At 32.7% G+C, this 27,398-nt stretch overlaps 2 protein-coding genes and 1 long non-coding RNA gene across 3 annotated transcripts; 2 read left to right on the top strand and 1 right to left on the bottom strand.

The window, feature by feature from the left end:
* Nucleotides 1-544: 544 nt before the first annotated feature.
* Nucleotides 545-10,099, bottom strand: LOC149903226 (calpain-7-like). Its single transcript, XM_090108815.1, has 12 exons — nucleotides 9,793-10,099; nucleotides 9,373-9,515; nucleotides 8,746-8,872; nucleotides 8,027-8,349; nucleotides 7,161-7,337; nucleotides 5,935-6,081; nucleotides 5,116-5,343; nucleotides 4,085-4,329; nucleotides 3,182-3,381; nucleotides 2,407-2,612; nucleotides 1,589-1,821; nucleotides 545-962 (listed from the first exon to the last, which is right to left on the bottom strand). The coding sequence occupies exons 1-12, from the start codon at nucleotides 10,001-10,003 to the stop codon at nucleotides 818-820; spliced, it is 2,385 nt and encodes a 794-aa protein (XP_089964941.1). The 5' UTR covers nucleotides 10,004-10,099; the 3' UTR covers nucleotides 545-817.
* A 477-nt stretch (nucleotides 10,100-10,576) lies between these two features.
* On the top strand, nucleotides 10,577-27,398 carry Pex14 (peroxisomal biogenesis factor 14). Its single transcript, XM_090108526.1, has 5 exons — nucleotides 10,577-10,880; nucleotides 12,767-13,030; nucleotides 24,141-24,355; nucleotides 24,680-24,877; nucleotides 25,563-27,398. The coding sequence occupies exons 1-5, from the start codon at nucleotides 10,830-10,832 to the stop codon at nucleotides 25,567-25,569; spliced, it is 735 nt and encodes a 244-aa protein (XP_089964652.1). The 5' UTR covers nucleotides 10,577-10,829; the 3' UTR covers nucleotides 25,570-27,398.
* LOC149903225 (uncharacterized) lies at nucleotides 17,321-17,807 on the top strand. The gene is made up of 2 exons (XR_016457386.1): nucleotides 17,321-17,602; nucleotides 17,711-17,807. It is a non-coding gene; the product is annotated as an uncharacterized LOC149903225 (long non-coding RNA).

Here is a 27,398-nt window from a genome sequence, read left to right as displayed (position 1 = left end):
TTTAACGTTCATGATATTTTTGATGTCATTTTTGTTATTTAAACTAGTTAAAAAACAGTTTAAAAAAGTTCTGTCTTGGACGTCCGTGTGTCTGTATGTGCGGATCCTTTTTTCTTGTTAACACGATAGCGACCGAAATACTTTACTAATCGAGTCTTTTTTTTTCTCTTACGCTTGAGTATGCTCAGGAATAGAACCCTTTCATTTTTCAGGGTCTGATTCGATGTGGTTTAATTGTTATTAAATAAACAAAAATAATAATTAATAAATATTTATTAAAAAAAAATTATGAGGCGTGCACTTTTGGATTTTCCAAATTATTTTAAAATGTTAACACTTTCCATAAGGAATTTTATAGGTTTATTGTTTTTCTATGATAGTCGAAAAAAACCATTATGAAACTAAAGTAAAACTGTGAAATATGTACATTTAAGCATAGATTTAATAAATCTTATCTTTATAACAAAAATATATTGAAAGGTTATCGAACTCAACACTTTTCTTTCGACAATAACATATTAGGTACGAAAAAAGTATGTATGATGGAATAACATACACTCAACATGAAACAATGATAAAATACAAATAGTGCACCCAGGAAATCACAACTCAACACACACACATACAACATCTACATAACAAATATACCCAAAAGCAACAACAAGCAAAGTTTACCCCCCTCCTACAATCTTCATACAAACATTTCATTCCCCCCCTCTACTATCTTGATACAAACACGTCACAAATCCCCCCCACGTCAATTTTCATACAAACACGTGACATTTACAACCCCCAACTTCCATACAATCAACCCCCCCTAATTGAGAGGTTCACAAGTAACTTCACAAGTGGACTTCAGTTCCAAGAAGAAAGGCCCCTCCTCCCCCGGGTAGAAAGTGGAGGGGGTTAGAATGTATTTCCCCGCCGGTAGATTCCGTAGGATTAGTACTACGAAACCCGCTCTGTGAATCAGAAATGACAAAAACATTTAAAATGTATGAAAACTGAAAAGTTAGAGCTAGCGCGCACGAGCAACTTTGTCTCCGCAACTATTTTGTCTCTCCCATCATTTGTATGGGGAGTTGCGTCGCTACGTGCGCGCACTTTCATACTAGCCCATGGGTGGAGAGACAAAATAGTTGCGGAGACAAAATAGTTGCGGAGACAAAATAGTTGCGGAGACAAAGTTGCTCGTGCGCGCTAGCTCTTATTGCAATTGTTAAATTTAAACAAGTAATATTTCTTGTTTAAATTTAACAATTGCAATAACTTCTTATTTCTTTTTAACAATAACTTCTTATTTCTTTCTAATAATTATAGTAGAGCCATTTTAATAGGCAACATTTGATAGTTCAACAAAATTCAACAACGTAACCTAGTAACGACGACATAGAATAACATGATATTTCGTTTTGTTAAAACTGCACATTTGCTGAACGTTTTTCAATTACGATTACATATTTATATAATAATAATGTCCGATATTAATTTTAAGATTTGAAAATTTATGAATCGTTCAATTCTTAAAGAGACAACAAAAAGAACTTTTCATCCTAGAAATCCAATATAACCTCACTCCAATTCTCACCTATACGGTCCAGAAGATTCCTTCAAGAACGGCGCAGTAACACTAGGGTCATCTAACGACTCCACCCTCGCGTCTATCCCAATTTGATACTGTTTCGGACCTTTTAACTCAGCAGTTAGAGTACACGGTGTTATACTGTCTGGTACTGTGATTAGGAATTTGGGGTTGTTGGGGTAGGTGGTAGGGTGGTTTATACAACCCCCCGCTGTTTTGCCCGCCCAGTCTCCTCTTATCTGGAAGAATTGGTTAGGGATAAAAATATTATTAAGCTATTGCATAGCTTCTATCGCGGGCCTTGAGCGCGGGGACCGAATCCAGAAATTCCGTAACGAAAAAACCTCACGCTCCCCACTCCGACGGGCTCGGAGGTGTGGCTTGAAGGTATAGCATGCAATAGCTTTACCGCGGCAGTCTCCGAGTGCCACACGTCTTTTTATTTCGAAAGAAAAATTGAATAGCAGCAAAAATAGCATGTTATAATATTGTTTGCTTTCTTGTTATAATATATATATTATGTTAGTTCAATATTTCCACTTATTTTGATGTATTGTCAAATTTTAATGTTTCATTTAATAATTAATACGAAAAGTAACTTATGAAACTTGTTTTATTAAGCCATCTAATATTGAATACAAAACTTTGTAACAATTTTTAGTTGCCGAGTTTCATTTCGTTTTAATCAGGTTTTTTATTAGTTATATATTGACTACTTGTACTTGAATTAATTTATCACTTTCACATAGACGATAAAATATTAAGATATAATAACAAATATTTATAACGCTAATATTTTAAATTACAAATACTGTAAAACCTACCGTCTTCCTATATGGATAAGGTTCAATTTTGGCCATCGAGAACGGGCAAGTTGCATACGCTCTTAGCGTGTAATAGATTGTTTTAGACTTCTCGTATTGCGATACAACCAATGTAAACTTGTCCGTACTTGTGTCACTCATTATTATCTTACATAGGTAGTGGGGACTGTTGATTCGAATCCCATCTATGTAGGGGGGTGGATCGTCTGAAAATAAATTATGAGGGTAGTTAAAGCTTCTTATCGCTTTAGAAATCATTATGATTATAAAGAACAAGACTAGTTTAGAAATTAAATATTTTTCGCGATGGTACTAATGCCGCCCATAAGTATGCTCGTAAGTAAATTGTTAGAATCGTATCCGTGAAAAAGTAAAAAAAAAATGTAACATTACAAGAACAATTTAATAATAGTTATGAGCCACTTAGAAACCATGAAACGAGTTAGTTACATAAAACTTGCGAGCGTCAAGCATAATTCCCTAGAAATTTAAGAACAAAATTGCTTGACACAAAGAAAAACGGCCATTTTGAATTTTCTACGAAACTCGGATTACCTATATTACATTAACTAGCTTACCGCCCGCGGCTTCGCCCGCTTTGTCTATAACCTAATAAATTATGTATATACTAAAACCTTCCTCTTGAATCACTCTTTCTATTTAAAAAAACCGCATCAAAATCCGTTTCGTAGTTTTTAAGATTTAAGCATACAAAGGGACATAGGGACAGAGAAAGCGACTTTGTTTTATACTATGTAGTGACTAATATACTCACATGGATAATACACCCGCTGTCCGTTCTTATACACCAGTAACGTTATATATTCCTTATTATTCCTAAAATCGTCAATTTGCGTGATATGTCTCGTCAATAACAACCAAACAGCGCCTTTTCCTTGCACGTGGAGGGAAAACTGCGGGTTTTCACCGACGTTGTAAGCGTCGCGTACTGGACCATTGCCGGCGTCCCATTTTCTGGAGAAAGTTTTTTATTGTAATGTTAGACGTAACTTTTGATTTAATATTTTTGTGGATGAATAGTTGTCAATTTAGCTGTCATTATTTCATGTCTGAACATGCTTAGCTGTCGAATACTATGAAAAACCTATAAAAAACTTTTCTTTGACTCGTGGCGCATTCGTACGAATCGTACCTAGGGGCTCGGATGTTGTTTATACTACGTTCGACCCAACTACCCTCACTTTGTTAATAGTCGTTGACTAGCTGCGATTTGTTATCAACTACCAACATCAATTAGGTAGCTGTGTAGAACCGCTGTACATTCTTATTCCATTCAAACTTATATTTAACCTAGCTCGCGTGTTATTTCTTATAGTACAATAATTAACCAAATCGGTCAATTGCAAGTCGGATTTGCGACACTTAACCCGTACAAAAAGGTAAAAAAACAAATGCAAAAAAATGGTAACCAATCCAAATTATGACCGTGCCAACCGTTGCTTAACCCTAAAAAGCATAATATATCTTTTATAACACGAAGAAATTTGTAAGAACATAATGGGCTGATGCATCAATTGTTAGAATTTGACATTAAAACGAAATTTAATAGCAATATTGAAAAATTTCTTTCTAAAAAAAAAATTTATCAATGTAGAAAATTCTAAACCTTTACCTGTTTTAAACAATAAAAATATTAAAATACCCAAAAAGTACTCACTGATGTATACAATACGTATACTGAAACAATTCCGGGTTCCAGTTCAAGTAGAATACGTCAAAAAACTTCAGTATGCTAACATAGTCTATCCAAAACACCCCGTTATCATACTGGGCTGCACTATCTGGGTCGTAGTTCAACTGTGCCCGGAGTGTGGGGGTCCAGTGGGCTGTGTCCAACTCGCTATAGTTGCCCCTCCAGCGGAGATGGGACCAAGGGTTCTTGAGCTTTAGGAGTTGTACCCCCTGGAATATTGGTTTTATTTATAAAGAAACTAGGACATGCCAATAAATGAAAAATAAATGCTATTTTTAAGACAAAGAAATACGCGAATAGCTATTTTATAGCTCTGATTTAGATAAAGATCTTCAAAAAGATTACAGGCACAATATCTGTCAGCCGATTCAAGCGGATCCCAACATCATCCCTATACTATATGTTGGAAAAGAATTTCATTATATTTTGATACGAATTAAAGGGCCGTGTGACAAACTTCAAATAGTGAACTAGTGATGATGATTATAAAGCGCAATACACATTGAGCCCGCCGGGCCGCCGACATATGTCGGCAACTTTTTGTCGGCGGTCTAGTTGGCGGCTTCACTTATTACAAGCCGGAAAATTTGGTCGGTGGCATGTCGGCGGCTTGAGATGAGAAATTTATTTGACAGTCTACTACAGGTCGAGCGTCGTCGGGCAACTGAGCGCAGGCGTACCCAAGCCGCCAACATGTCGGCGGGCAACACGCGCGGGCGCATGTTGCCGACATGATTCTTTTCATACAGGCCGCCGGGTTGTGTCGCCGGGCTTTGTCGGCGGCCCGGCGGGCTCAGTGTGTATTGCGCTTAATGATGACGACATACATTCTCATAGTGATAGTGACATTGGTAGTGGTAGTGGAAGTGTAAGTATTAGTGTAAGTATTAGTGTAAGTGTTAGTGTAAGTGTTAATGTTAGTGTAAGTTTTAGTATAAGTGTTAGTGTAAGTGTAAGTATTGGTGCTAGTGCTAATGTAAGTGTTGGAACCTCACCTGAACCTGTCTAACATCAAGCACAGCATACGCATGCGATCCAACCAAGCCAGTTCGTTCAGTTTGTGCGTCATCCAACTCTCCCGTAGCGACCGTCACCAAAACGTCACCACTTTCCAGACGTGAACGTAGTTTCTCGTATAACGCGTCCGCGTTGAAGTCCGCTTCGCCCGCTCGGATCGCGCACCGTTCCGGTATCCAGCCGGTTAGAGCGTGTAGGTCTATGTTCTGCGGAATATTTATTTGTTAAATTAACTAGATAAATTAAAATGTTAAAGTAGTACACTATAATATACAGAAAGTTAGTGGTACAAACACTATAATTTATTTAGTAAAAAAAACAATGTACAAGTTCATGATATCTAAAAACGAAAATATTTTTTTATTCGCACTTTTCAAAAAATGTAGCCTTTTCAACATTCTCGCACTTGGGATATGAAAGAATTTTTAGAAATTTGTTGTATCAATTTTGACAAAATCTTTTTTTTAGATTTAAGTATAAATATTTAGGAATATCAAATTACTTAACGCAATCCATACTAATATTATAAATGCGAAAGTAACTCTGTCTGTCTGTCTGTTACTCAATCACGCCTAAACTACTGAACCAATTTTCATGAAATTTGGTATGGAGATATTTTGATACCCGAGAAAGGACATAGGCTACTTTTTATCCCGGGAAAATGACGCAATCCCGGAAATCCCACGGGAACGGGAACTATGCGGGTTTTTCTTTGACTGCGCGGGCGAAGCCGCGGGCGGAAACCTAGTTAAAAATAAATAAAGTATTTCAAAATAAAATAAAATTTATTTTCTTACACTATTAGATCCCGGGAAATCGTATCCGCCCATCACTTTCATATACGCCTTTTCCAACATGGACACCCAGAATTCATTCTTATTGCTAGAGTAGGAACACAGAAGTCGACCATACTTGCTGTACGGCAAGCGATCGTCGATTATAACCTGAAATTATTTGCAAATTGGTTCAAAACATAGTTCATATTACAGATGCTTGATGTGATGACGTGATCTAATATTTTGTTTTCTTTAAAAAATTCTCATTTATCTCACTTGAATGTTATAAAAAAATGTGTGAGTGTACTAGTGTACACACGTAAGAAGTGAAACTTCTTTATGACCTTATTTTTCAAAAAAATAATTTACTATATGCAACTTTACAGAAATACGTCGAATGACGCGTGGTAGGGATAAGAAAAAGACGGCGCTTAGCGGAAAAATGTCACGCGAAATGAAAAAATGTTACACTAAATTTTTTCCAACCCCGATAAAGAAGTTTCACTTCAAAAAAAAATATCAAATAATTTATCTGTATAGGAAATCTTAGGCAAATCAGTTTTGAACAAAACTCCTACAACATTCTCAAAAATTGTCCTTGGCAAAACTCTGCTACGCGTCTATAAGCTGAGTTTTCTAAAAGCATATACAATGGACTTTACTGCCACTACATTTATTTATTTATTTATTTATTTACGGCATACGCCAAACCATACATATATTAAACTTAATTCTAAACTTATCACTATGTTCTTAGTTCTAGGTACCTCTTACATTCTTCACCTATCATTCCCATCCCTGACACAAACAAATCATATACTGGTGCAGAATTGAGGATTGAGTTCAGCAGTGAAAGCATGCGAGGCACCGGAGACTGCTGGCGTTGAACCGTGCGTGTGCGCCAAGCAGCTAACAGTCGGTGGCTACGAGCCCGTGTATAATTGTCAGGCACATTAAGCCGTAAGAGCATTTCTACTAAATCATTAGAATCTATTTTATTGTATAAAACGTTAAGAGCAAATTTAACAGTTGATAGACTTCTACGAAGTTCCAGCGAGTTATAACCCAAACTACCCAGCAAGAATTTTGTGGGATACATTAGGTGTTAATTTGAATGAACATTTATAAAATGCTTCTCAGTCATTTTTTGACAATATTTTAATAGGCTATTATCAGTTTAGATGTTGTATATAATATTATGTCAATGATTTAATTAAATTGAAATTGTTTGAATGAAATAATATTACCTTTCTCCTTACTCCATTGAGATTCAATTTGACCATGTACTTCCCAAATGGGTTATAAACAGGATCTTTATTTTTATTCTTTGGATAAATTATAGACGTTATAATTTTCTTATTAAACCTCTTTTCGTAAAGTGCGCTCACCGCTAAGGACGCGACAAATGAACAATCCGACACTATCTGAAAGAAATACATACTTAGAATTTATTTATTTAAAAATGCTAGAAGAAAATAAATGAAACTGTACTGTATTCAGTCTATAACTAGGTTCAAATTCTGTTAGGATACCTAAGATCTTTCGGAAGTGAGCGGTACATTATGGCCGTAACAAATGTTGCCGGGTAAGCGCATGACACGCAAGCCATGAACACAACTACTGTCGCCGCAAAATCAAAATATCGTATATGTATTTAAACCTGATTGTAATAAAATTTATGTGTCTTTATTTCGTGTTGCAATATCGAAACTAATGGACCTTTTTCACAATATTTTTGGGGGTGAAAAATGATGATGTCTATTTCTGTCAATATTTAACTGTAAAAACTTTCATGACAAAATCCCAAATAACATAATTTAGCTTCCAATAAGAATATAGACTCAATAAACATTTTCTATTCAAAAAAATAAAATCTTGCATTCATCACTACATAGTATAAAACAAAGTCGCTTTCTCTGTCCCTATGTCCCTATGTATGCTTAAATCTTAAAAACTACGCAATGGATTTTGATGCGATTTTTTTTTATAGATAGAGTGATTCAAGGGAAAGGTTTTAGTAAGTACATATAATTGATTAGGTTTTGGAAAAAGCGGGCGAAGCCGCGGGCGGAAAGCTGGTCTGCAATAAATTAGTAAAATACAACCAACTTACAGTCTGTTTAATACTGAAGCAGTCGACATGATCGCCGACGATCATTTTCGGATCAATCGAAACTTCGTGCGGCCGAACCCAGCTATCAAATTCATGTGCCTGCTTTGACGACAAAGTCAGCTCACTCGCTCTATCTTCAAATGGTATAGCATATTGGAACCTCTCTGATAAATCTACATCCATAAATGGGTAGAAGCAGTTGTTATTAATGTGTGATGTTTGCCGTAACACTGCTTTTTCTTCTTCAGTGTAGACCTGTTTACCGCTAACTTTTAGGTTCACGCTTTGCTCTCGTTCGAGATTCGCTCTTTTTGGTGATATCACTGTAATGAGTATTGGAAAAAAAGAATTCTAGAACATTTTCATATTTACTATAAGGTCAGAATGAAAAAAGAATTTTCATTAATTCAATCCGGAAAACTATTACTCATGATGGGGGCAACTAAGTAAACTGAAATATGTATGTACAAAAGTTAAAACAAATCAATAAATCGAATTTGAAAAAGAGCATGTGTGCCGACACATATGTGTGCCAGAAGTGAAACTTCTTTAGTAAGATTCAAAGATACCAAAATCGTCGCTTTACTCCATGACGTGACAGTATTGCCATGACGTAACCTTAAAATTTTACTCTCAACGCGCCTTAAGAAATTTCATATCAAAAATTAAAAGAAAAGAAAAATTGCCTGATCCTCACTTAAATATTTCAAAGGACTTACCTGGTCTCTTTACTTCATTTATAGACAAGGCACCCCTCTTCTTGATTCCCTTAATTTCTTCAGCTCTATCCAGAGCTTGTTCTGCTAAACCTTTTACTCTTGCTTTTATATCTGGATCACTTGATTTCTAACCAAAAAAAATTGTATTTTGCAAACTTCAATAGAAATAATTAAAAAATGTGTGCGTGTACTAGTGTACACACATAAGAAGTGAAACTTCTTTATGACCTTATTTTTCAAAAAATAATTTACTATATGCAACTTTACAGAAATACGTCAATCACGCGTGTAAGGGATAAAAACAAGATGGTGCGTAACGGAAAAATGTTACATTTTTTTTTCCAACCCCGATAAAGAAGTTTCACTTCAAAAAGTTTACTTATTTAGGAATTGGAAGTTCCTAACATTACTATGAAAATAATCTGAATAATAAGCAAGAACAAGATCAATGGTTGTAAAAATAAATTATATTTTTCTCATAGACAAAAATGAATTAAAAAAATTAAAGATCTATATTGAAATTCAACAACAACCAATACAATCAACACATCACACTCCATCTTCTAAACATCTATCAGTCTTAATAAGTTCATATTCAATCTTTAAACATTAAACAACAGCACTTACAACAGAAACAGCCAGTTCAACAGCTTGTGTGTACAGTTGTAGAGCCAGGTCCTTTAAATTAGCCTCATCCGCATCAAGTGCCTGCTGCATTAGAAAGTAACATTTCTGCAAACCTCGCTCACAGTCTGCTTGTTGCGCTTTTTCTGTAAAAAAATCGTTTTTTTTTTCCTTTTGTGCCAGTCCAACTGATCCTTTTTGTTTTTTTTTTCGCGCCTTTAAGGGCCAATGATATTTTGTATTTTATCAAAAGTATTCTTCATCTTTGGTAAATAACCTATATTAATAGTTTATTCTTAAGATACATCGGAAGTTATCTATAAAAACAAACTATAAAGCAAGTGTAATTTGATGACTCATTTTCATAGCGCAATGTTTGCAATGAACTGTACAAACTTTTAAAACATAATAAAGTAAACAAACCTTTTTGTTCCTGCAAGAATGTTGCTCTAGCTAAATATTCCTTAACTTTCTTTCGAATTTCTGTTTGTCTTTCTGGTGGAAATTGGTTACAAACCCTGTCTAATAATCTTGCAGCTGTACGGTAACATTCTACTGCCTTTTCCGATTGCCCTGTCTGGTCGAATTGTACGGCAAGAGATGCAGCTTCAGTTGCGTTTTCAAAATCACTCATTTCGATGATGTTTCGATGTCTTTTATTGATAAATTATAACCATATCATTACGGTATTCAAAACAATTTGCAAAATAGTACACAATAACAGTTATGATTGACAGTCGACAGATGACTTATTGAGGTTTGAGTATTGACAGTATTCATTGACACTTAAGTGTGCATTCATTTACAATTTTACAGATTCGTGTTCGCCATTCGCTTCATCATTTTACAAAACATTCGTATGTGATTCGTATAATACGAATTTCAAGGAGAATAGCAAGCTTATCATTACGCATTAATCATTATGCGTTTACCTAATTCGCTTCGATATTCGCGTAAATGCAGTATGACAAGTAGGTAGCGTAGATATTTTTGTATATCAAAAATAGATAGCAATATTTCTGGAATTGCAGTCAATCTACCGTTTTATCCCACTGTATAAGTTATTTTAGAATCAATTTTCTATTTCTTTTAAATTTAATTTTATGTACGTACCCTCAGTTATTTATTTATGACAAGCAATAAATTTGACATAACAAAATTGACATATCATTTGACATTGAAATCAAACAGGCAGTCAGATTGGCAGAAATCGAATTCAACATTTGCCGAGGGTCGAGTCGAGTGTTCTGTGATTTGTGATTTGATAGTTTTATTTTATCCTCCTAGATTTGAGTAGGTATATACTGCTCAAATGAAACAAGTTTTCATAACTTGGTAATTACACCGTAGTGGTCCCCTAGTAGTAGACAAAATAAAAGTGCATTAATTTCTTCGATTGCAACAAATCCATTTCATATAAGAATCTTTTATTTGATTGTGTTAATAGAAATTCGGATATAATGGCTTCGGAAGTGTTAACTAGTGCTGGGAATGAAATCCGAGAAAACTTGGTGAGTATTCATATTTGTTTACTAACGTTCAAAAGGAAAGGTCATAGTGATATGACCCTATCAAGATATCTTGAACATTTTTACTAGCTTGCCGTATTCATAAGGTGATGTTAAGCGAAGCATATGATTGACCTTCGGACTAGTGTCCTAATATTGATGAAAAGCTTAATTTGTAATTTGTTTAGTCATTATAATATGAATTAATTAATTTTCCTGTAGTAAGTACCATCCCTTCTTTAACATTCTATATATTGTGTTCATAAAGTTTAAATATACTATCAGATAAGGACAATGAAATAATGAGTGATTAGCTACAAATAAATATCCATTTATTTTTATTATTGTCACAAAATAAATGTTAAAACTAAATGAAACCTTTTAAATAAATTGAAACAAAACATATTATCTAATTGATTGTAATCATTTTGTGGACTAGACTTCTAACAAGATAAGGGAAATTTGTCAAATCTTATCTATGAATAAAACCAATAGATTTAAGTTTGTTTGATAAAGTGCAACAAGTCATCATCAACCTGATAATTTTCGTCCAAAAATTACTTTACTTATTATATGTAACTCCTTGAAAGTACTTCACTACATAGTATAAAACAAAGTCGCTTTCTCTGTCCCTATGTCCCTTTGTATGCTTAAATCTTTAAAACTATGCAACGGATTTTGATGTGGATTTTTTTAATAGATAGAGTGATTCAAAAGGAAGGTTTTAGTATATAATTTATTAGGTTTTAGACAAAGCGGGCGAAGCCGCGGGCGGTAAGCTAATTGCTGTATAACTATCTAAAGATAAAGACTGTCTAATGTCTTAAGGTCTGGAGTTTACTTGTAGTTACCTACTACTACTACAGTAGACTTATCATTCTAGATAGGGTTTTCATTTTTTATAGCTGCATAGTAATTGGTACCCAAGCAAAGTTTTAAACGATAAAATTAGAGATATATAGAAATCTTAGAGATAGCTACTGCATCATGATTTGTAAACAAATATTAGTTTATCAATAAACTATTAAAAATTTAAAAAAGTAGAGAATTTGCAAATTAGCTTGTAATTAAAATTCTGTATTCTTAACTACATTATTCAAGGTCCTCATAGTAGTTTCCATTAAAAAAATTTTTCATAACAACATAAAATTATGTATTCTTTTCATACATGTTTCTCCGATTAATCGGAGCATACCTTTGCCAGATAAAAGTTAATGTCATTATTTGTAATCTTTACTGATTACTTTTATTGCCTTATTTAAAGTGTACCATACTGACCTTATCACCTTGGAAAAGATATCTGCGGACTAAATTTCTCAATCCTACACATGCTATTATAGTTTTATTTCGCAAATAACTGCGATCGTTGGAACTGTTTTAGCCTTGTGTTATACTTAACAATAGCCTAGCTTCTTAATAATATTTTATAGCTGTGTACAAATTGATGTTTGTGTTTTATCCAAATTCAACTATCAATTGTCGAAAGTGAATTCAAATTTTCTTTTTAATGTGACTCACTTGATTCCAAATGTCATTTAGATTTGGGCAGTGATTCAGTGGTGACCGAGTAACAGACTTTTTATATTTATAATATTAGTATTGATGTATTGATTTGTTATCTTCTCTGTAGCATTGTGTATGACATAAATATGTTATCATCATCAGACAGTTAGAAAATAAAAGTCCATATATTATGATCATATTATTATTCATTATATAAACTTTACCACTACAATATCAATAAAATTAAGTATAATATGTTTTAACAGACATTTACAAAAAACCTAGGTTTTTTTGTATGTGAATCATATTTGTAACTTTGTATTTAATCTATTAACTTTGTGTTACCGAAATCTCACTTTATCACATCAAATTCTACATTATTCCAGGTGACGACAGCTGTCAAGTTCCTCTCGAACCCAAGCGTACAACGCTGCACCATGGAGAGCAAGGAACGGTTCCTACGAGCAAAGGGCCTCACAGACGTGGAGATTCAACGGGCCATCGAGAAGTGTGGGGAGCTAGTTGACATGTCTTCGTTCTCTTCAGAGCTGAGGTTCTTCCAGCATTCGCAAGGGTCGTGGTTCAGAGAACGGATTGTTCCGCTGATCGTGTATGGTGGTTTCGCGTATGGATGCTACTGGTTTTATAGGGTATGTAAATAGTGTTTTTTTATCATCATCTAGTAAATCTAGTTATTTGGCTTTCATTACATTAAACAAAAACATATTGCCCAAATCTTAATTTTTCTTGAATGTGAAACACCAGACTTGTAAATTTTTGTAAACACAAAAATTGTATTTATTTTCACAATCTATACTAAGTACATATTAAGTAATTAGGTATTATTAGACAAAAAATATTATAAACCTGAAGAGTTTGTTTATTTGTATGGTTAAACACTCTAAGGAACAGGTTGGACTTGAAAATTTTGGAATTGAAAATTATTTTGTATTGGATAGGCTTAAGTACATCTATATCTATATATATAATAAAACTAAGTCGATAAAATGTGCGTGCCGATAAAACTTAAAAAGGAGTCCCGACACGATAAAGGGACTTATGTGGTGTGATAGCCCTTTTTCCCCCCTCGAATAAGAAAGTTCCCGTTTTAATCTAAAGGGCATGTTTTTAAAGATATAAGGGACTTTCCGACCCTTCAACTTAGAAATTAAGTGCAGTGGCGCCATCTGTTATCGAATATTTGAACTTCGGAGACTATACACTCCAATAGTCATAGTGTATAGTCACAGTATTACAATATTATTTCCTAGAAATATGGTAATAAATAAATATGGTAATGGTGTGGTATAGTGTGGTATAGTGTGTGGTATAGTCTCCATAGTTGTGAGCCATTGCAGCATGTGTAGTAGTGGCGCGAAAGTTTAAAATTCCAATTTCAATAAAATCTTAAATTTAAATTTTGTGTATTTATACGTTATAACGTATATTTGGAGTTAAAGCGACATAATTTTAGCTATCCAAATTAGTTCTCAAAATATTTAAAAATTTAGGTTTTTAAATTTCGCGCCTTTACTACATACGCTACCGCTACAGAAGCTAGAAAGTTCCCGTTTTAATCTAAAGGGCGTGTTTCTAAAGATATAAGGAACTTTCCAACCCTACATAGTGGCGCCATCTGTTATCGAATATTTGAACTTCATTCAGGACAAAGATTGTTTGGGTTGCATTTCCAAAAGCGTTGCGAGCAATTGTAGCATGTGTAGTAGTGACACGAAATTTAAAATTCCAATTTCAATAAAGTCTTAAATTTAATTTGTTGCTATAATAAAGTTATTAAATTTTGTGTATGTATACGTCATTAGCTAACTTATATTTTGGATTTAAAGCGACATAATTTTAGTTATCCAAATTAGTTCTCAAAACATTAAAAAATTTAGGTTTTTAAATTTCGCGCTTTTAATTGAACTTATTAGTGATTTCTGTAATATAGCCACTACTGAAGACGAACTAATCGACAAAATTTATCCAAATATTATTAAGAACTATACTAATGCAGAGTGGTTATTTCAAAGAGCAATTTTGGCCACTAAAAATAATATTGTTGACGATATCAATTTTAATATTCTAAAGAAAATACCTGGTGAAGAGAAAATATATAAATCGATCGACACGATGGTATCTATTGAAGAAAGTGTCAACTTCCCCACTGAATTTCTAAACTTTTTACTAGGTTTCCGCCCGCGGCTTCGCCTGCGCAGTCAAAGATAAACCCGCATAGTTCCCGTCCCGTTTGGGATTCCCGGAAATCCCACGGGAACGGGATTGCGTCATTTTCCCGGGATAAAAAGTAGCCTATGTCCTTTCTCGGGTATCAAAATATCTCCATACCAAATTTCATGACAATTGGTTCAGTAGTTTAGGCGTGATTGAGTAACAGACAGACAGACAGAGTTACTTTCGCATTTATAATATTATATAGTATGGATTTCGACTACCACGTCATCCCATATCAACTCCCGGGCGAAGCCGGGTTTTTTAGCTAGTATATAATAAAACTAAGTCAATAAAATGTGCGTGCCGATAAAACTTAAAAAGGAGTCCCGACACGATAAAGGGACTTATGTGGTGTGATAGCCCTTTATCCCCCCTCGAACAAGAAAGTTCCCGTTTTAATCTAAAGGGCATGTTTTTAAAGATATAAGGGACTTTCCGACCCTTCAACTTGGAAATTAAGTGCAGTGGCGCCATCTGTTATCGAATATTTGAACTTCGGAGACTATATTACACTCCAATAGACATAGTGTATAGTCTCCATAGTTGTGAGCCATTGCAGCATGTGTAGTAGTGGCGCGAAATTTAAAATTCCGATTTCAATAAAATCTTAAATTTAAATTTTGTGTATTTATACGTCATTATTTAACGTATATTTTGGAGTTAAAGTGACATAATTTTAGTTATCCAAATTAATTCTCAAAATATTTAAAAATTTAGGTTTTTAAATTTCGCGCCTTTACTACATACGCTACCGCTACAGAAGCTAGAAAGTTCCCGTTTTAATCTAAGGGCGTGTTTCTAAAGATATAAGGAACTTTCCAACCCTACATAGTGGCGCCATCTGTTATCGAATATTTGAACTTCATTCAGGACAACGATTGTTTAGGTTGCATTTCCAAAAGCGTTGCGAGCAATTGTAGCATGTGTAGTAGTGACACGAAATTATTTTAAAATTCCAATTTCAATAAAGTCTTAAATTTAATTTGTTGCTATAATAAAGTTATTAAATTTTGTGTATTTGTACGTCATTAGCTAACTTATATTTTGGAGTTAAAGCGACATTTAGTTATCCAAATTAGTTCTCAAAACATTAAAAAATTTAGGTTTTAAAATTTCGCGCTTTTAGTACAAATGCTACCGCTATAGAACCTTTTATTATGGCGGACGATAGTGACCAGAATACTCTAGAAGGTGTGAGAGGGAAAATATTTTCAACTTTTCTCGAATATTCTAGAGCCTAGGCTCTCTGAATATATAAGAGCCCGGTGTCGCTCACCAGAGTTAGTTTAATTTGAACAGCGAAACGAGCGATTTCAAAACGAAAAGAAGAGAAGTTATCTGTGAGCCTTTATTTAGAAGTATCACGTGTGAGTATTTTTAATAGTGTGTTTAATTAACTCTCGATTTTGAAACGAAATAGAAAAAAGTTATTTGTGGGTTTTTTTCGTGAAATTTCCCTATAATATTAACAAGATGTAACCCATCAAACCCAAAACAGCTATGGGACTCTTTCAAAAGGAGTATGAGTGATGATATATTGTACCAAGTCCGACAAGCTAATCCTGAACTGACTATAGAATTCAATGACGAGATCTTCAATGAAACACTCATTCGCTTAGAAGATAAATGTTTAGCAATAAATAATCAAGCCTAAGTAGAACTTGGAATGCCAGCACCACAAAGAAATGCTTTTAGTGTGCTAAACTACGAAATTATGAAGGAAAAAAGTTACAACATCAATGAACTACTTGAATACATTGCTCACAACTCTCAATGACAATAAAAAAAAAGTTTACGACGTTATAATGAGCCGGATAAATAACAATATTGGTGGAATTATTTACTTGGACGCACCAGGAGGCACCGGTAAAACGTTTCTCATAAATCTAATACTGGCGGAAATACGTGCTAAAAAACTCATCGCACTGGCACTAGCATCATCTGGCATTGCAGCCACACTTATGGAAGGAGGACGATCTGCCCATTCTGCCTTACAAATACCATTGAATATAGCCGAACAACAATTCCCGGTATGTAAAATTTCAGGAAAATCTGGACGTGGTCAAATTCTAAAACAAGCTAAAATTTTCATCTGGGATGAATGCACCATGGCCCATAAAAAATTTATAGAAGCCATGGACAAAACATTACAAGAATTGCGAAAAAACTCTGAAATAATGGGAGGAGCTCTACTCATACTCTCAGGTGATTTTCGACAAACACTTCCAGTTATTCCCAAGACAACATCAGCAGACGAGATCAATGCATGCTTGAAAAAATCACATCTCTGGCCACAAGTCCAAATACTGCAATTAACAAAAAACATGAGAGTTGAATTATCAAGAGATGAAACAACAGCACAATTTGCTAAAATACTTTTACAAATCGGCGAAGGTACATATCCTACTGACCAAACGACCGGCCTCATTGAACTTAATAGTGATTTCTGTAATATAGCCACTACTGAAGACGAACTAATCGACAAAATTTATCCAAATATTATTCAGAACTATACTAATGCAGAGTGGTTATTTCAAAGAGCAATTTTGGCCACTAAAAATAATATCGTTGACGATATCAATTTTAATATTCTGAAGAAAATACCTGGTGAAGAGAAAATATATAAATCGATCGACACGATGGTATCTATTGAAGAAAGTGTCAACTTCCCCACTGAATTTCTAAACTCTTTACAAGTACCAGGAATGCCATTATAGGTCTACCAGAATCTGATGGCATATTTATATTTAAGAAATAAAAGATTTTTATGTGGCAACTTATTTGACAACTATCAAATTGGATGTCAAATTATTTGTCTTTTTTGCAGTTGATGAATAATTTTTAGGATTTTGTCTAAAAAATCTTCGAAAATGTCGAAAAAGCCGCTGCGATCACAAGCAAGAGGTGTTGTTTATAATGTGTATAGAAAAACATTCGATGAAGAAGGGTCAAACACATCACAATTTTCAATTTTGAAGATTTTATTGGTAAATTGGACTTACCCGTTTTGATACTATAAATTAAAAAATATTATACGTAGGTAACTATAATATTGTTTGTTGATTAGAATATAATTTTATGAAAACTTATTACAGGAGTTTCCAATACGGCTATTCGTCAAGTCCAAGCTGTCCAAGTCAATTTTATAATGTGTGTCTGTTAATACTTACGAAAATAAACATAATTTTATTTTATTTTTATTTTATTTTATAAAAAATTATAAGCAGTTTTGATCTACATTATCATTATATCGATATTTTTACATGGCATACTGGTAATGAATATACAAATATAGGTATGTGTAAATAATAATATGTATTACCTGTATAAAAGTAATTTGTATAATTGTATATTATACATGTAAGTATGTACCTACATAATATTAAGTGGATGTATTGTGTATTGCTTATGTAATGTGAGTAATGATATTGAGGACAAAATAAAAAATAAGCAGTATCAAGATCGTTCAGTCCATTTTCCCTAGGGTTGTACACTCAAAATTTTGATTTCCCTAATTGCCATCAGATTCTGGTTTACCTATACACTAGGCCTTCGTCTGAAAATTGGAACTCCAATCATACTACTCAGAAATCTCAACTCCCCAAAATTATGTAATGGAACTAGAATGATCGTAAAACAGCTATCGAATAATATCATTGAAGCTGAACTTATTTCTGGAAAGACCAAAGGACAGACAGTATTTATACCTAGAATACCACTGATCTCTTCGGAATTGCCATTTCAATTTAAAAGACTGTAGTTTCCAATAAAATTAGCCTTTAGTTTTACAATTAACAAAGCGCAAGTATAAACTTTAAAATATTGTGGCATTAACCTCAAAGAATCCTGCTTCTCTCACGGTCAGCTATATGTAGCTTGCTCAAGAGTAGGAAATCCGAAAAATTTATGTATATATATACTCCGGACAATAAAATGAAAAATGTTGTTTATAAACAAGTATTATAAATAATGAGAAAACGTTTTCAATAAACTTTTTTTTTACTTTTTACGTCATAGTTTATTTTTTTATTTCGACTCTACCACGTCATCTCATATCAACTCCCGGGCGAAGCCGGGTTTTTTAGCTAGTATTGTTATAATAATATGTTCGATTCAGAATATTATTATATTATATTATAATATTTAAAGGAGTGGAGCTGCAATGAAAATTTTTACAAAAATATTTCTTTAGAGAGAGCAAAGTTGTTGGTATCAACTATTTTAGAAGTAAACACTAAATGGTATTTGACAAATTCATAAACATTGTATTGTCCATTGTTTGTTCGGGATGTTTAAAATATTTTTAAATCCGTCATTGCGTTGCCGCGGAGAAAATGCCATCACGGTTTGATTCTCCGATGAATACAAATGACGTAGACATAACAATAATAATATATTCTTATCGTAATTGTTCTTGAATACCTTTTAGTTATCTCTTTAAACTATTTTATTTGCACCGAAGATTCACCTGTCTTTTGCAATTTTGCAATGGGTTATCTCATGTCTGTCTGATGTAATGCAATATTTTCTTGCGAAGAATATCGCATTGGAAATCAAAATTTTTAAATCAATTATTCCTGTAGGTTTTGATTCCCTTGTGAATGTAGAAATTTGTGAAAATTTTCAGCTTTTACGGCTGTATCTTTTGATTGTGTTGGATTATTACTTTGATTTTTTCACAGCATCAAGGGAGCGTAGACTTGAGTATTCGATATAAATTTCAGCTTGATGAGACAGACGGACAACAAAGTGATAAGGGTTCCCTTTTTTCCTTTTGAGGTTTGGAACCCTAAAAATGTTTTTTGTTAAAAAAAATTAGTTGCACGTATTAATACATTTTCGGAACAAGAGCTTCGATATTAACATTGGTCACGCGTTCAATTTCTTGAAATATTTGAATAATGCAAACGTTGTATTCTGTCTTACCATCTATAATTGGTTTTGTCTTATTATTCTGAATGCCTAGTCACGTTTAGTTATTTTAGGTTCTCGTAAAATGACAAAATGTATACTTACATTACCTATATAAACTATTATAATATTTAAGGTCATTCACACCTAGTATAATCACATAATTTTTTCGTGATTATCGAGCGAGTGTTTATCATCATTATAATTACTTTCTGTACAAGATTACTATTAATCTTAATTGATCTAAATGTACTTTTATACTTAGTCTGTCGACATCTAATAACTGATTATTCTCATTAATTAACTATAGAATGAAGAGATTGCGTTGATAGACTTTTAATAATTCTGAATCTATTGCAAAAGTGCGAACTTACATGATCAAAAGCTAATTGATAAAGGTACTTCATTTGTTGATAAAATTTAGAATGTTTAGTACATCCTTATTCTCCTTAGCAACGAAAATTATCGTTGGCATTATAATGATTTACTAGGTATCATTTATCAGTTTATTATTAATTAGCTGCTCCGCGCGGTTTCACCCTCGTGGCTCCGCTCCTGTTGGTCCTAGCGTAATGATATGTAGCCTTAACCTTACTCGATAAATGAGCTATCTAACACCGAAAGAATTTTTCAAATCGGACCAGTAGTTCCTGAGATTAGCGCGTTCAAACAAACAAACAAACTCTTCAAATTTATAATATGTATTAAGGCTGCAGTCTAGCAAAATTGCGTTAAATTGCGTTTTCAACAAGTTATTTGACAATTTTTTCCCGGCTAATGAAATGATAAACTGAATTTTTTTTTCTTGTTTATCAATTAGTGTTATATACGCAATGCGCGTGAATTTTTTCACATTTATAAAGTTACTCTATGTTACCTTAATCAGGCCTTCAAGATAAGTCTCTTTCCCCCAAAGACATTTCGAGCTAAGTTTGTGCACTCACTACGTTGCAACCGATTACAATTTACACAATCTGATCAGCGCATTATTATCCTTATATAGTCGTTATTAAAAACTGCTGAATACAATTGCCGAAAAACTTATGATTTTCTTAATTAGAGCGTTATAAATTCATTAAATTTCCCATTTTTTGCCTTACAAAATCTATTGATAAATACTGCTAAAAGTTATTTTTTCCATTAATTTATTCGAGTTGGTTGAAGACCAATGAGTATTAATCCTTTAAAAAATTTTTTTTTTTAATTTTGATAATTCTTTAAATATTAAAAAAATATTTAAAATAATTAGGAAAAATCCTAGCGAATTTCTTTAGTCGCGCTCCTTGGGCCGGAGCGTTCTGACGTGTGCTCTACGCTCGATTTTCCTTCATACCGAAGTGAAAGTTGCTCTACTTCATTAAATTTAATATTTTTGTTAATTGATTATTTTTATCTTAGTTTTGTGCAAATATTCGTATTTTTAAACATTTGATTTCGATATGGAAAATAAACGAAAAAAATACGCGTGTTACTACTAGAATAAAAATTATCTTCGAACATAAAGTTAATGAAACCAAATAGATTGCAAAGGTGATTGGCAACAATTTCTTTATTTTACGGGGTGGTAAAGGGGATGTATATTTCTTTAAAACTAAAGTAAGCTCATAAATTTTCTTATAATATAATTTTTTTGAAGTTCCAAAAATGTTTATTTTTCGTTTGAGAAATACGAAATATAATATAAACTTGTATTGAGAACTTGAACTTCCCAAGTTCATCCGGGGAAATCCCCATTCGGGGAAAATGATTTGTTTACTCCAAAATTGATCCGAGGTGTTTTAATTTTTTCTTCTAGTCATTTTCAACGTAGCGGCATGTTGTTTGATTATTAATTTTGTAACTTAAATACAGGATGTTGGTTTTATATTCTGATCTTACAGACGCGCTGACAAATTTAGTCCGCCATTTCTAGTTTAGTCTACCAACTCTAAGTACCAATATTAAAACGAATGGATTATCATCACATCATCAAAACTCAGATGTAATGGAAGATCACAATAACATAGAAAACTCAGTGGGTGTTGAGAACTAAACAAACAGAAGTAACAGAGACGCGAAGAATAATAAAAGAGGACGAAAACGATAATTCGTTGATGCTTTCCCTTTTCGACGTATTGTTAGGGTACATCACCAATCTGCAAAAAACAAAACTGATGATTCCCAATTGCTGATTAAAAATGAAAAACAAATAATCGACAACAGTGGTGAAAATTTGCTGATCACAATGAAACATCCTTCAGTGGTAGCAGATTTACTCATTTCAAATATATCGGTGAACAGCGTAAAGGAGAGGAGGACAGGAAAACATTATGAATGTGGATGGTGGATTGTATACAGGGTGTAATCGATAAGTATGTGCAGCCTGCAGGCAATTATGACGTTATTATTGCAGGTATCAAAAAACTTAAAACTGATATCGAAATTACTTTACCTAATGAGCAAAATGACAATAATAACTTTTTAAAAGTATAACGAGAAATATCTAAAAAATTTACTTTATACACTCCCATATCAAAAAGGGAAAATGGGACTAGTAGAAGTTAAATGTCTAATTCCGGCAAAAGACATGAATGCGGAAGATGCGGTTAAAAAAATGTATTTGAAATACAATGCAAAAAATAACACTTTTGTCATAGATAAGAATCATGACTATTTTTTCTAAATTCAGGGACAACTAAACGTTGCAGAAGCAGAAGTCTGCTTATTTGCTGTTTGGACTGGAGTGAATAATTCTTTAAAAATAGAATATATAAAAAAGTATGTAACGTTTAGGCAAAATAAAATGATGGACCATTATCAAGATTTTACATAAATTGCCTACTGTCAGAATTGATTGATTCGAGACTTCAGCATTCGATGCCCATCAAGGACCCATCCTATATCATTCAAGCGATTGAAAAAAAAGAGATAAATCCAGTGCAACCGATAAAGCATCAGAATGCTAGCAAAAGATTTATTAGGTTTATCAATATAAATCTATATATTAAACATAATATAATAAATCTATAGAAGACGCGAAGACTGACATCCGCGCGGACGGAGTCGCGGGCGGAAGCTAGTCAGAAATAATTATCTTTTGTTTTCATTTGCGTATTTTTCTATTTTATAATTTTTTAACACAACACATTACATTTTTTTTATTATATACTTACAAAATTTGTTTATCCGCTATTAGTTAAACTGAACAACTTTCACTAAGAAACTTAGGTCGAAAAAAATGTATAGTTATGCATTTTGTACATTTTTTTTATTATATACTTACAAAATTTGTTTATCCGCTATTAGTTAAACTGAACAACTTTCACTAAGAAACTTAGGTCGAAAAAAATGTATAGTTATGCATTTTGTATGGAAAGCTTATTTTTTTTATATTTCGTCCAAATTTCTTTGTAAAAGTTGATCAGTTATATAAACATGAAGTTGAAGATATTAATAGAAAGTATTCGCGAATTTTGTGTACTGATAAAAAAAAAAACACCCGGTGTAATTTTCACCAAAATTGTTTCAAATTGTCATTTTTGGCACTTATTACGAATATTAAATTATGCATACGAATGATTTAATTTTTAAAAATTAAGTGGAGCAACTTTCCCTTAGTACATTTGTATTATTTACATATAGGATGACAGGATGCATTTGTTTGCACTACTAGACCAAGCCCTTAAGTATAGATGCTACTTGATGTAAGTATGTAATATATGTACACATTTGTTTTAAAAAGTTGGAAAGTTTAAATCGCAGTTTGATAAGCATATTATATTAATTAAGTATTGTTTACTGTTATGAGTTTATAATAATTGATATTTGATTAAAATGTTCTAAAATAATCTGTTATTTAATAGCATTAAATTAATAGCACTAAAGTCGAGATTGGAGTCAATAAACAGCGACAATATTAATGGGATCTAGGAATTGTATGCGGCATGTGTACTATACGTGGAAAAAAGATAAATATCTTTGCTGCCATTACGGCATACATACCTACCTTGCTTGCTATTACTGTGTGAACTCGGAAGGCACTTTATAGATCGATGATGGAATAGAGTCTGTTATTTGTTAAGATTTTAAGAATTTTGCCGCATTATTTGATATTTCGCAGTGGTACTATTAAAATAGGTTTAATGGTGGTCAAAGAATGATTTTAATTATACTAAAAGCAATCTCTTTTATTTTTCTTCTTTTTTGTGTCGATGCGATCCAGTAGATTTAGTACCTAAAAACTTATCAAATGAAAATTACACTAAATCCTTAAATTAGTTGTCATAGATAATGTTATCTAACAATTATTTTATAATTGTTTTGACCCACATTCCCATACATGAAATAGAAATTATGTAATGTAAAACAATGTAACAAAATGTAGTGCATAACCTGACCCTCTCTATGTGATTATAAGACTACCCTTAGGTCAAGATAATAGGGAAGTAAATAACGTAGATACATACTGTAGAAAATACAACTTTGTGAATTTTTTTTTTTCCAATCATTTATGTATTCAATTAGACTTCTTCTAGAAGTACCTTTGTCATTAAATAAATTAAGCTTATTTTGCACAGAAATAAAAGTGAAATCTCAGAGTATACACATAATTTAATTACCAATCAATTTTTCCAGAACTGCATCAAACACCTAATCTTCGTGGAACAGCCAAAAAGGAAAACGACAGCAGAATGTATAGAGGAGTTACGTAAATCTCTAGACATAATGAATGCGAGTATCACCTCGCTAAGGGGGGAGTTACAAGTGGGAGTGCAACAAAACGCGCTAAGATCGCAACTCGACAATCTAAAAGATGATATCGCGTCTGTTAAAGGCATTTTGTTGAATAGGTAAGACTGGGTGTCAGAAGTATACTACATTTGAATTTGTTTAACAAAAAAATCTAAAAAAACCGAGAAAGTCGTAAAAATGTCTTTCATATTTATTGTAGTGGTTTAGTTCATTGTATCAATTTATGTCACAATGTAGCTATAGAGGATAATCATATAAAATTTCGTAGAAAGAAGAAAACATATTATATTTTCGCATTAATATACACTTTTCATTTATTGTCCCTAATATTACAAAACAACTTATAACCCTTACACAATCTGATCCCTTAAAATCACAGATTAAACACAAGTTAATTACCTAATACATAACATTGTTTTCAGGAACCAATTCCCCTCACTAAAAACGCGTACCGAACCGCCATCAATACCCGCCTGGCAGCGTCAATCACAAGAAGCAACATCTAGCGAACCGGCCGTAGAGAAGAAACGGCCAAGGTCACAGCGCTCTGAGTCCGGCGGGTCCAACTCTAGCGAGGGGGAACAGGCCACCAAGAACAGCGACAGTAGCCTGGAAATCATGTATGTATACTCTACACACCACATACCTACTACACTATACACTACAAAACTGAAAAAACTGAAAAAACGGTGGTAAATGTTAAAAATATGTACCTAATGACGGTTCAAAAGTGCTTCTATAAGAAGTCTAATTGAATAAATAAATGTTTGAGTTTGAAAACACATTACACTATACCATATACACTACATAAGTACACCATATTACATAAGTCCGTCACCTCGCTCTGAATCGCGCAAGCGAAATGTTTTCGCTACAGAGCATATTATATAAAAACTTTCCGGCATCATTCATGGGGGCGTTAACGGTCGGCCAGTCGAAAAGACTGGTCGAGAGGATCATCCATTTTCGATGGAATTCCTTCCTTCCTACACGTGCTTCTTAAACACGTTTATAATACTACTAGCGGTCCGCCCCGGCTTCGCCCGTGGTACATATGAAAAATAAATGTTGGCCGATTCTCAGACTTACCCGATATGCACAGAAAATTTCATGAGAATCGGTCCACCCGTTTCGGAGGAGTATGCAGACTAACATTGTGACACGAGAATTTTATATATAAGATATCTTAGTCAATAGTCAAAAATACACTACACATTTACCATAACGGTTATACACCTTCTACATTACAAACTTAATTGTAATAATACATTATAAAATTATTAATTTAACCTATTTATTTTTCAGTACGTGAAGAAAACGACATAGCCTAGCCGCTATAAGGTTAAACCGAAACAAACTGTAGTGTGTGTGACAATATTGCACTTTCACTGAATCAGTAACAAGACACTAACAGTGTGGTGAAACTTAATATTGTAACTTGTTTGTGGTGTAATATGTGTAGAGAAATGATGCATTCAAAATTTAAATTGGTGTCGGTATAAACCGTGCCGAAAAATGATGCTTTTAAAATTTACAGCACGGATAATTTTCCATTCTCAGGCGCTTATGTGTGTAATTAAACAACTGTTTAATGTTCGTCTAAAAATATAACATATATTCTCTCATATTGCTGTATGTGTGATAAATAAGTGTGAATTACAATAATGCTGTCTTGCTTTCGTAAAGAACTTGAAATGTATAAACGTTAAGATTATCATCAAGTGCTTGCCAAATATGAAATGTATGTATTGTATATTTCACCTCTAATATGTACGCGCACAATTTTAACCTTACCTATTTAAATAAATTATATATCTTCAATAATACCTCATCGTAACAAATATATTATTTTTATGTATAAAAATCCATGCTGGTATTCCTATCAATATATTATATCGTCAAAAAAACACGAATTATATTTTTATATAACATTTACGACACAAATGTTTCTTCTTAATACGTATTCCCTTTGGCCATTTCGTCATTTTGTCCATTCATTTATAAAAAAGTTTATTTTTGTAAAATTGTCCTTTAAATAAACGTAAAATGCTCAAGGTAACTTTTAGATAAAATTATCAAACATCAGGCTCAACATAAAAGACATGATTTTAAATATATTTTTACCAGCGTACATATTAGAATATTGCATTTTAAATATTAAATAATTAAAAATAATTTTCTGTGATGTATTCATGTATGAATAAATATGTAAGGTTTTACAATAGCCATAATAATATTAATAAATTATATTAATCAAAGGCCAGTAACATCAGTGAATACCTAGCTTTAGGTAACTCGACATATTATAAATTAAGGCCAGGTTAATATAAAAATAATTTCTCTTTCCATTTATAATTATAAGTAATATTAAATGTGTATAAAATTAAATGTAAGGGGTAACGAGTGAGTCTAATTGTTTTTTATTTTTATTTCATGTATTAGTTCTTTGCTTAATATTATGATTTTTATGTTATGGTGTTTTTGTGTATAATTTACTAAATAAATCAAGAAAATTGTTGAAAACATTAAAAATTTAGTTTGTCGTCGTTTATTTGGTTATAGACTAATTTTAAATTTCGTATTAGGCCAGCTGCGATGTACAAAAAACGAGTCTAAAAAAATATAAAGGATTCTTAAACCTAATTAAAATTTAAACATTATGGCTCGTAAAAATCCCACTTTGTTTTAACTTAGTTCCTAATGTATTAGGTCATTACAAGGGGTAATTTTTATTGGATGAAGATGGGTGTATTAGTACCTATACTTAACATATTATTATAATAGATTATTGGAACCGGTATAATATAAGCATGTATTCAATTGATGTAATAATAAAGAATTTATGTGGTTTGTGTGGTTACAATTAATGTACGGTTTCTATATTTAATCTATACATATTAATTTTCAGTTTAAGTGGCAGTGATATTAATTTTACATTTACAAGAATTTATTGACAAAAAACTTTACCAGACAAAATATGTGCTACCCTTAAAACATAATTGTTTTTATTCAGATTTTAGAATTCGTATTTAAATAATTTAAAAATGACTGAATATAGAAACTGTTAGAAAATTAGAATATCATATCTTGCTTCCATGAATAATTTTCTAGCCATTTTGTTGTGAGCTATATTGTAAATAC

This window comes from Colias eurytheme, chromosome 13 (assembly GCF_061535395.1).
Source record: "Colias eurytheme isolate Ceu_HAF_F1 chromosome 13, ilColEury1 Martin Lab GWU primary, whole genome shotgun sequence".
NCBI classification, from domain to species: domain Eukaryota; kingdom Metazoa; phylum Arthropoda; class Insecta; order Lepidoptera; family Pieridae; genus Colias; species Colias eurytheme.
Note: the sequence above shows the minus strand (reverse complement) of the source record. Positions and strands in the feature narration are given on the sequence as shown.